An 11,782-nucleotide genomic window follows, 5' to 3' on the forward strand; every position below is an offset into this window, starting at 1 on the left:
ATAATGAAGAGACATGTAGTCTTATGGACATTAGCTACCGTGCTGCTAATGTGAATTATATATTGATAGTCCTGGGAGTTAAGGCTAATTGATCAACTTTTCTGTAATTTCCCACTGTCCTTTTATTGTGTGCGTGCGTGCGCGTTCTTATACTAGTGTGGACTAATGCCGATTTTATAGAGCTAGCCAGCTGATGATACCATGTCATTGTTTTACATGCGCAACCCTTTCAAACACAGCATGCTGACACTCCGAGGGAAACAACAAGTATTACCTCTTAATGTCTTTTAGTAACACGAAACTACCCGTGAAGGTCCGGGTTAGAATATTGATCTTCAGTAACCCATGCTTGTCGTAAGAGGCGACTAACGGGATCGGGTGGTCAGGCTCGCTGACTTGGTTGACACATGTCATCGGTTCCCAATTGCGCAGATCGATGCTCATGCTGTTGATCACTGGATTGTCTGGTCCAGACTCGATTATTTACAGACCGCCGCCATATCCCGTTAGTCGCCTCTTACGAGAAGCATGGGTTACTGAAGATCAATATTCTAACCCGGATCTTCACGGCTATCAGAGCACCATGGGATCGGAGGAAAATTCTAAAAAACGTTGCACAGTTATCTAATGTCACTAATTAGGCCATTCTCACATAAACGTTTAGCCCAAAATAAAGGTGATCCCTATTTTGCACTGAATATAAGTTTGTCAGTTGTTCATTTTATGTCACAGTAGCACTCAGATCATGCGAGGCTGCCAGGGCTCCGAACCAACTGTGGAGTTGAAGTACAACTTCAGGTACTCCACTGTTTCTTTGTCATGGTGCTGTCTTGATTGGGACCCCTAATATTGTATACATCATGTACTGCATCCACCTCGGCTTTCTGCACTTTTCATGGAAGGCCTGAGGTCGTAGCTCTGGCGTGACTGCTGTTTTAGTTATTTGTGACCACTGCAAGTACATCTTCTAAACTAGCCCTCGAGTATTCAGTTGTCCGCAACTTTATTCAGCGTTGTAACTTTTGGATAACGTTAGTAAATTTTCGTTAAGTCCAATGACTGAACAATGACCCTTTTACCCATTCCTTCACGCTGGAACATGTGCATTTGCTGCACCCCTTAAATATCAGCACATATAAACATTGAAGTGTGCCATTCACTGGATAACAGAGCTGAATATAGCATCCAACATGTTGACCCATCACCTTATGTACAAGGATAAACAAGAATACATATTATGAAACATTTATTTCTTTGTTAGAAAACATGACAACAAATCAAAACAACTCTGTCCCTCACAATGTGCAAGAACTAACACTCAGCAAAGCCTGTCATCAACAAATTTACAAATCATTCATCTGTAAAAAAATACACTATCCACTCAGAAAAATATCCGAACAGTTACAATTTGTTCAACACTGGAAGACTTCCTGTACAGTCACAGTTACTTGCACAGCCGTGAAGTTATTTAGCACATACACGTATTGACATATCAATATGATTGATATATGTCCTTCAGATAGCACTTTTTTGTTTTTCTTTCTTTGGCTACAATGTTTATGAATATGGTAAGAAAATCCTTTGTATTTTTTAATGCAATGTCTAGACATCTGATCAGAATATATGTCCTTCAGATGATGATGACAAATGCCTTGTTTGTAGCAGTGTTTTTGTATCTGGCCAAAACATATCCTTCAGGAAAATCATAGCACATATGCATTGCACGTAAAAAACATTAACCTATTACATACTTCACTGGCCTTTATCCGTGTTTACACCACTGCATGTGGATCAATAAGTATTTCCATAATTACACTTCATCCCCTAAGTTTGGAAAAAAGATTGGCGTTCAATTAAAACCATGTTTTTTTCTTGGTGTTGTATTCAACCTTTTGGATTATTTGATTATTTTCAAAATGCATTCATGACTGAGTTCCATGTTAGCCGTGTACAGAAAGAACACCAAATTTCTCAAAATGTCAAGCAAAAAATGTCTATAGCTCTCTCATCAGTGCATACATGTTACAAAAAAGCAGTGATTATGTACCAAGGTGTACAGTCATGAAAGTAATTATACACTATTTCTATTAATATTAAGGAAAGGAAACTGCTTAGACCCTAATAAACCAAGGAAGTTGCTTACTCACAGCCACAAGTATCTCTCAGCTATTTCAACAGTGTTAAAACATCATGCCCATATCTTGATACACCTTCAGGTTAACTGTGGTGTTATTGTTTATCACAGATAACAGAACCAACACGAAATTATACATCAAGTGACACACCCTATGTTTAAAGCAATAGATTTCTAAGTACAGAGGTTCTGATTGCCCAACTTATATAAAAGGTGCTAAACTTAACCCTTGTTCAGTAGTATATTATTAATGACTAAACAACAAGCACATGTGCAAACACATACCACACATGGCCACTTTAATGTAGTTCTCCAATTTAATATCAAGCTATTTCACTACTTTTAATGAAGCTCAAGCTACCCCTTTTGAATATAAGTGTAATGAAAATCACAACATTATTGTAAAAGGCCAAGGACAATGTTTGACATTGTGTTTAAAACAGCAAATGAAACAACAAGCACAAAAACCTGAACAGCTGTTGGTTAAAAAACCCAACTCATACCTTCTTCAACAAAGCATAACATTACGGATGCTGTAAGAGTGGTTTTATGCCTCTTTTGCAATTTTCCAGCCATATCACAGCCAGGCACATTAGATCTGGGCTTCACACATTGTACCCATGTTGAGAGTAGAACCTGGGACATCCGCCTGAAGAGCCGACGCTTAAACCATTTGGCTACCCAATTGCCCTTTCAAAGCAGAGATATAGACAACAGAAGTTGCTGTCTGACATCTGTATGAAGGCATGGTCTCATACTACTTTCTGTAGAAAGGAGAGCTGAATAATATCTGAATAAGATCACACAAATACTAAAATACTCTCAGTCAATGATGAGGAATTTTGCATCTTATTTGTGATGGACATATCAAACATTCATGATGAAAAATACAAACAACTTGTATTTGACAGTGTTTACCATAATCACATTCAGGCATGGCACCATCACAACCTGACTGCAATGGGTGAGACTATAGTTTAGTAACCCTGCACAGGCAATCGTTGACTCTGGTTTGTACTTTGTACGGTTTCCTGTCTGAAAATGACAGATATTTTGCCATTCCCATACCTGATGAATAACAAATCAGCCATGTATAAAACCAGAGACCATATAATCGGTATATGGTCTCTGATCAAACACAATTTTCTCTTCACACAGAGACCATATATGGTCTCTGCTTTACATGAAAATGTTTATGCTCTTTTCTTGAAGGTTAAGACATGTATGTTCTATGGTCTAGTGCCCATTTTCCATTCAGGACATATAAACCCTGTGTGAAACTGACCCTGAGATATTGCCTGTGTGTAGTTAGGCTGAGCAGGAACTTGAATCAGCTGGCATGGAAAGACTCAGTAAAAGGGCCAAAAATTTGAATGCAATCTTATTGAGCTTGTCCCACATTAAATCTAATTATGTACCATATAAATGATGAGGGGAACAATGGAGTAGATTAGTTACACAGTGTAAACATACTGCTCAACATTTAATAAAGACCACACCTTTGACTACAGATGTCTGTTTTGGTCCTTAGCAAATATTGAGTGGTACTGGAACATTTTTGAAGTCTCATTATATTGATTTAGATACCTGTTGAATAATTAACTTGTGTCACTATTAGAATGATTACTTAGTATTAGTCAAAATCTAAACTTGACAATTATTGTGCCACCTGAAAGCTGTTAGTATTACAATGTGTTATGTAGAACACTTAGAATACCAAATTAGTTGAATAAATATAACTATGATAAATTGTCTTTGAATAGAAAATAGTATCAGAATGAGGTGCATTTTTTTCTCATCTCTTAATTTAACACTTTTTGGTTCACCTGATGGTATACTTGTGTGATTCAAAGTGACAAAATCATTATACTGCTTTTGAAAGAGATTGTTTCCCCCAAACTTGGGCTTGGATGCTTTTCAGTCTCATCAAATCAGATCTTTTACTCTAATGTAATAGCACTTGAAATGAAGGATGATGGGTTTTTAAGCCGATCATATGTCAATTTTCTAAACAATTTGGCTTTGTACAAATGAAAACCCCACAATATTCAGATTCCTTTGATTTGAAGTGTTGATACCAAAACCCTCAGAAAACATGGCGTGGAGAAAAAACCAAGCACATTATGGTGCAGCCTGATGCATCCATATTCAGAAGTTGTTGCATTTTGTTTTCCAGATACAGAAATCAGATTTGCTAGGCTGAAGTGTTTGTATCCTCGTACTGAGAAAGCGAATGTTGTGCTGCCTCGATGGTTCGCGGATGTTACCTTAGGAGGTGAAGACAGGAATTGTTAGGAGTAAAGGATCTCATATTGATGACATTGGGATGCTTATAAAGTCAATGCCAGTACATCTTTGTTCATTTTGTTCTATAAAACTGTGTAGAACAGCACTGCTACAGAACTAAGTTGAATGCCCATTAAACAGTTACAGAGTTATGTATCAGTAACATATTTTCCCAATTAAAGAATTGTACAAAAAGTTTACAGAGACAAACTTGATATTCCTTTGGATTATCTTCTGGTTAAGCTTTAATCCTCTAAATCATTACCATTCAATTTTTTATGGCACCAAGACATAATGATTACATATAATCCTATTAGCTAGGCACAGGTGAAATATCGTGAACTGGTAACAAGTCAACATGTCAAACATGTAAGCAACCAAGCTGAACTACCTGCATAATTGTATATATCCTAGGAATGATACTGTGGCTAAACAGAATGAAACACAAGACAGATTCCTCTTGTCTATGTCACTGACATAATCAGCTGTACAGGGACTTGGAGGTGTGTGTGTGTAAAACCTCTATTTTGAGGGTTCCTTCCTCTTGAGCACCAGTGGGCCAACATTATCACCCATTTCATCGTTGTGCTTATTGTGACTGCCATCACAGAGGGGGAACTGAAACAAGATGCATGCATATATAGTTAATCATGTTCTTCAAGAGAGCACTTTGTCTTTTAAGGGGATAAAATAGGTTTCCGTGCCCTATGGTTTTGTAAGATCTGACTTAAGTGAAGGGTGGTTAGTGTGCTTGACATGGTCTAATTGTGGCAATTGTTCCTTGTCAACAAACACTGGATGTATTGCCCAGACTTGACTTCAAGATGGATAAGGAGAAATGAAATTGGGTTTTAAACCATGTACATTATTACTGCACTTACATAGTGGCATGTAAATATTGAAGGAATATAGATAGAATATTGATGATCCACACTATGTTTAAATAAGGTAATCAACTGGTCTTTTATAATAGGTGAGTGAGTGAGTATAGTTTACGTCACTCAGCAATATTCCAGCTATATGGCAGCAGTCTGTAACTAATCAAGTCTGGACCAGACAATCCAGTGATCAACAGCATGAGCATCAATCTATGCAATTGGGATACAATGACATGTGCCAACCAACATTTATGATAGGTGTCAGAGAGCAGGTCATCAAGAAGTGTAACATATGACAAGGGCCCTAATACACTGTAAAAACATGTTTTTGCAAAGAGTGCAAAAGCATTAACTGTAATATCATTCAGAGTGGTAATTAAATGCATTTGATAAACTGAGTATAAGATTTATAAAATAAAGCAATGCTAAATCAGTTTAATGCTGCTTTGAAACACATTTCTGCTACAACACAGTCTTGGACTAATGGGTTAACATTGTTGCGTAACCCATGGGAGAAAAATATGAGGACAGAATGAAGGGTGAGGTAAGGTGAAATTGGGTTTTACGTCGTGCTTGAGGATATTTCGCTCATATGACGACGTGCATGTGTGTGTATGTGTATGTGCAGCTGCTTGTACTAGCCCAGACTTAAGCTGGTTTTATAGTGCTAGCCCACTGAGATACCATGCCGCAGTGAAGCATGGATACCCCACTCAGACACATTGTACTGACTCCGAGCCGACCAGTCCTTGTTGTACCCATAAATGCCGAGAGCCAGGCAGGAACCAACAAGTACCATATTTTAACGTCTTTTGGTATGACGCGGTCGGGGATCGAACCCGCAACCTTCCTCTCCGGGCAGACGCTCTAACCACTACACCACGGAGGCGGTCCAGAATGAAGGGTAACGGAGGGCGTCAAATCCACAATCAGCAGATCACAGCTTGTCACATTCGCCGCAGTTGCCAAGAAGTTGTCTCAATCATGTTGTCAATAGGTCATATGTACGGTACTGTACCACAATCATTGATCACAAAGCAGTTTTTATATCGTGAGCCAGCAAACTTTATTCAACCAGCAAAATTAGGGTTGCCCTTAAAGGTTTTTAAGTTATTTCCTAACCATGACTCTTACCTTTTTAGAGAGCCAGCATCGACAGTAGCTAACTTTGTCCCCTAGATCCTCAATGTCAACCATATTGACAACTTTAGCATTTTCCTTCTGTATCTTGAGATTAACTGGGAAGTTCTTCTTTTCCACTTTGGGCTTGAAGGCTTGTACAGTAACATAGACTATGAGTGATACAGTTCCTACAAAAGGTACCAAGGAAAGCCAGTCTTGACCTGAAGAAATAATATAATCATGATAATCAGTTGGAATTTAAATATGGTAAATTATTGTAGGACTTTGATACAATAGAATATTTGGCCTATCTTTAGAATACAGCACCACAAACTTTACAAATTACATCACAATACCTTATGATTTAATTTGTGAAACTTTTCTACCAAAACCAATGCTGTGACGTCAGCATTGTTTATTGGTTATTGAGGGAGCATAAGCTCCTCTCATATATATATTTTTTTCATCCAGTAATTTGCATCATTAGAGGAATGGAGTTTATTTAGTATATTTATTGAAGCAGTAAGAATGCATTACACCGGACATGTCAGCCATTTTTGTGCTGCTTTGATAAATTTATTTTATTTAGTAGGGTTTTTTTGACAGTTTTTGATAAGGTTTAGGGGTTAGGTTTATGTTTTGGGTTCAAAGAAAATATTGCACAGGGAAAGTAAATTTAGGCCTCCACCTGACACTTTGGGTACCTACACAAAGTAAATGAGTGAAAACTGCTTCAAGGGACAGTACTTCAAGTATCATTTAGCAGAACTCTCTCCTATTACTGTTTTAGATGTCAACACATACAGATTAACTTTAACATGTGATAAAATATCAACGGTCATTGAGAATTAGAAAACATGAACAACATTTTTTAAATATCTTCTGTTTGCACTGGTAGTATGGCTCCATGTGCTGGCATAAAAGCCCTGCAGGGAGCTGATGATAGTTATTCAGATGGGTAAAGGTAAACTGTCTTTCACCTCATTGTCCCATATGTAAAATCATGCAAAATAATATGACAAACAAATGGAAAAGACATGCATTAGGCCCATGTGTTGTTTCAGAATACATGCATTTATTCACCAACAAGAGAAAAGTCTACTCTTGTGATAAGCCAATACCCACATTGGGGTTACTACACCTGAAACTTCTCTCAATGGATAAGTGAGTGAGTGAGTGAGTGAGTAACTTTTAGCAATATTCTCAATGGATAACCAAGGCAAGATGGATAAGGCCAAGTAAAGGATTTATCAGCCATTGTTTCCAAACGATCCTTCAGAATGGTTGATGCAGGGTTGTTTTTTTAAGATGAAAGAATTTCTGCTAGGGAGTTACTTTTATACTGTGAACTAATTTATTTACACTGCCGACTGCAATTTGTGTCCTTCCCAAATAGATACTATAGTCTATAAAAAGAAAGATTCTTTTGAATCGGCAAACTTCATGATCAACACCACATGGATGAACAAGTTTTTGACGGAGGTGATTCTTTCTAAAAGCTGTAAAATATGAATTTTAAATGTATATGGAGGCAAGACGTTTACTGACATAACACTAGCCAAGGTAACAACGGGGACTGCATAATATGTTAAAAGTAGTAACAACAGCGACATGAGATGACAGCCAGCTCATCAGTTATGGAAATCAAATGATGAAATGTAATGAACATTTTATTTCCGTTTTAAACCTGAGGAACCGCCCAGCAACCAGTGCCGCGGTGCATCATTCACGGTAGACGTGACACCCAGAAAGGGCAACTATTCTTGAAGAGCAGGTTAAACCCTTGGGCTGCTTGTCAGTTTAGACCCTTTCGCTGTCTCCTCATCGTAGACTGTATACTAACCCGACAAACTTGCAATACCACTAACAGAGTCTGGTATTGGCAGGTTTTTCAAATAATTAGGCAACGAAACTCGAATCAAGGCTGATACAGACTCCATCTTGACACCTTGAGTGAAGACGAGGTTTTCGGAATGTTTAAAATACGAACTGCATCCGATTGAACCACAAACGAACTACGTATGTGGGAAAAATAACTTATAAATGTGTCATGTTCTATCTATGATATACATCTTTGTCAACATGTAAGCATTGATTAATTATGGTGACAATAACATATATTCGAAATCATACCAAATTATAAAATACTTATAAATATACATAATTTCAACAGAATTAACTGTTTTACAACATTTCAAATATAGATGCAAAACATCACAAACTATTACCTGGAAAAGGAAGTACATGAAGAATACTATCCATAAAAACCCGATGGTTCCTTTTACTGTGCATTAACAACCTGAATATAGCTAGTTGAACAGCGTTTCGTCAACGAAACATCCTCTTCTTCCACAATTAAATTTACCACGAGGAGAGAACAATTACATGAAAAAAGTGTGTCGTCGGAGCGATTCCAGCCATCAAAGTCCATTCCGAAAGTAGTCATCTACAATGGCGACATTGTAACAATTAGTGAGTGAGTGAGTTAGTTTTGTTTTACGCCGCTTTCAGCAATATTCCAGCAATATCATGGCGGACACCAGAAATGGACTTCACACATTGTACCCATGTGGGGAATCGAACCCGGGTTTTCGGCATGACGAGCGAACGCTTTAACCACAAGGCTACCCCATCGCCCCTCATGTAGAATTAACAATGACATCTTTTTATCATCGAGACGAACAGATAATCCATTTATCAACGCGCATATTTGTGATTTATTCTGTACAATATAAACATTCGTTTAATCTGGTTTCTTATGCAGTTATTAAATCCATGATCAAGGCTATGATTGTCCATCTCTGTGACCAAATAATTTATGTGTTTGACAAAAATAATATGCTCGAGTTGGTTCAGTATGAATTCTATACTTGTCATGGGACCTGCATTTCATAACCCGAGTCGCCAAAGAGCGAGTTGTAGGTGTCAGATTAAAGGCTAAAACATTAAGGGACAAACCGTGAGTCACCAAACCAGACATTTTCATTGTGAACTCCAGTGATAAACCTGATTCAAATTTCTAAAAATATGTTTTTTATCTGCTTCTAGTCAGGTGTGAAAAGAACGTTAATTAACTCTATATATTAGTAGTAGTAGTAGTATTATTATTAGTAGTAGTAGTAGTAGTAGTATTTTGAGGGGTCGGGCTCGCATGCCAGGTTGATGCCTATCATCGTATCAGAATTGTTTAGGTCGGTGCTCAAGACGTCAATCACTGTAAATATTTTGTAAAGGCGGAACTTGCAACATGCGGCTCATGTTTTATCACCGGTATAAATGATTCCAACTAACAACACGTCTCCATTTCACATAAGGTACTATGCATAATGATGGTCTTGGCGCCTATGTCGCTTTCTGTGTTTTCTCGGGCTCTGCAGATATTTGAATGTATTCTGTGGCCATTACTGCTGAAACGTTTTGGATGTGGATATGACACATATGCGATATGTATATATATGTTATCAGAACTTGCACAATTTCATAAATAATGATATTATATATATCTCGATTCGCATTTACAAAAGCACTCTGTATTTTCATGAACGTTCAACCTTTAAAAGGATTCATGACATTTCATAAATGTGAACAATATCCCTGGATGTAAATGAATAATGAATGAATGAATGCATGAGACTGGTACATGTGTTGTCTGGTCATTCACGTACCCCAGTTCATCATAGTGTATTCGTTTCCAATTCTTGTGTTCATTTGAGATCATGCATATCAAGTACAGATCCTGTTTAAATGCCCACATGTTTCTTTCTGTCAACAAGTACCATTTCTGGTGTCCCCGCCGTGCAAACCGAAACATGAGTCTCATTAACCTATGCAGACAATGACCTACTTTTCAGCCGATCCGAATTTTCTCGTGTGAAAGTGAAAATAGACATCACAAACAACTATGGTTACACTGAAATCCAATTCCTTGTTTCATAAGAAAATGGTATTTACAAATGAATTTTAATTGTAAACTTTAATAACATCGTATTTTTATATTCTATGGCGAGGTGTAGGCAGCATGACTTTAACTAAGACATGACAGACTGACCCAGTTTGATGAGGTCGTAAAATGATTCACAATGCATCTGGCTTACTGGTTACACCTGTTATATGTTTTTGCGCTTATTCAGTATAGTTCTGTAAAGCACAATGCGATTGATATAATATCAAGTGCGTACCAGACCGCCAAACTTTTCTAGCGGCAGAGCCTCGTTTTGAGATGTCCACGATTTCCAGGTTTCTGTTTGTCAGAGCTCGCTGTACGACGGAGCACGCTGCACGACGTGTTTGCAAGGATTAGATGGAGCGTAGTATTGCAATATACAAGTGCTTAGATGTATCAAATAATACTGATTAATATTTATGTATCCAGTTAAATGAATTAGTCTCAAAATTCTCGACTGGTTAGTGTACTAAGTTGCGCAATAGGACGGAACCCAGTCAACAGGCAACGAAACTGTTTATGTAATCAATGTTTTGACTTGTATTGCTGGAAGATTGCTAAAAGCCGCGTAAAACCATACTCAGTCAGTCAGTCAACAAGTAATCCAACTGAAGAGAGAGTATGTATGGAACAGCAGGCGACACAATGTCTTTATCATTACGAATGTAGTCTACCTTACAGTCCCTGAAACAGTATTCTCCCTTCCGTTCAGTGCTGCAAAATCTGTAACTGAAGCAAGTCTAAATTGTCCTCAGGATCTCCGGTCTCGCCAATTTAAGCTAGGTTCCTTTTCAATTTAAGTAGTTATTTGTTTCAGTGAATTGTCACAGACTAAGCGTTTGTCCATTACGCACAGGTCAACCAAGAAATGAACGGGTTATCCGATTGTGAGTTGATAGCAGCTGGTTAACAGCTGAACCGCTCAGCCAGTTCGTTTACTTACTGTTTCCCTTTTGACTTTACAGTGTTGTTTTTAAATACACAATTGGTTATTTTAGATAGATTTATTAAGATAGCCCTGATTCCTTCTGAAGGGGCGTGCAAAATCACTCAACACTCCTACATTGTTGACCATCTTTTGAAACAGTAATTTAGTTGAACTTCCACTTCTCAACAATCACAGAACAGTGAGCACTAACGAACTATGTCCTGAAATCCATTGAAGCGCACACACAATACGCACTTGCTGTCAAAACGAAAGAAAGGTCGTACGTTTTACTTCTGCATGGCGGAACTTTTTTCGCGAAGGAATATAGTGCCAAAATTAGGCATTGATTTTGCCTGGTGTATGGTGACGAATGTCACTAAATATCACCATCTATCCATCAATATTATCTGTACAGTACATGGGAAAAACAAAATGCTTTTTCTTCTTTTATATGAACCGCTAAGAAAGAAGCACCGTGAGTGATATATTCA

The 11,782-nt window shown here is 37.8% G+C and overlaps 1 protein-coding gene across 1 annotated transcript; it reads right to left on the bottom strand.

Moving 5' to 3' along the window:
• Nucleotides 1-1,233: 1,233 nt before the first annotated feature.
• LOC124282265 (CDGSH iron-sulfur domain-containing protein 2 homolog B-like) lies at nucleotides 1,234-8,387 on the bottom strand. Its single transcript, XM_046718218.1, has 3 exons — nucleotides 8,264-8,387; nucleotides 6,433-6,641; nucleotides 1,234-5,038 (listed from the first exon to the last, which is right to left on the bottom strand). The coding sequence occupies exons 1-3, from the start codon at nucleotides 8,358-8,360 to the stop codon at nucleotides 4,943-4,945; spliced, it is 402 nt and encodes a 133-aa protein (XP_046574174.1). The 5' UTR covers nucleotides 8,361-8,387; the 3' UTR covers nucleotides 1,234-4,942.
• Nucleotides 8,388-11,782: the final 3,395 nt, after the last annotated feature.

The sequence above is a fragment of the Haliotis rubra genome, unplaced genomic scaffold (genome assembly GCF_003918875.1).
Source record: "Haliotis rubra isolate DU_JTF1 unplaced genomic scaffold, ASM391887v1 Scf297, whole genome shotgun sequence".
Taxonomy (NCBI): Eukaryota; Metazoa; Mollusca; class Gastropoda; order Lepetellida; family Haliotidae; genus Haliotis; species Haliotis rubra.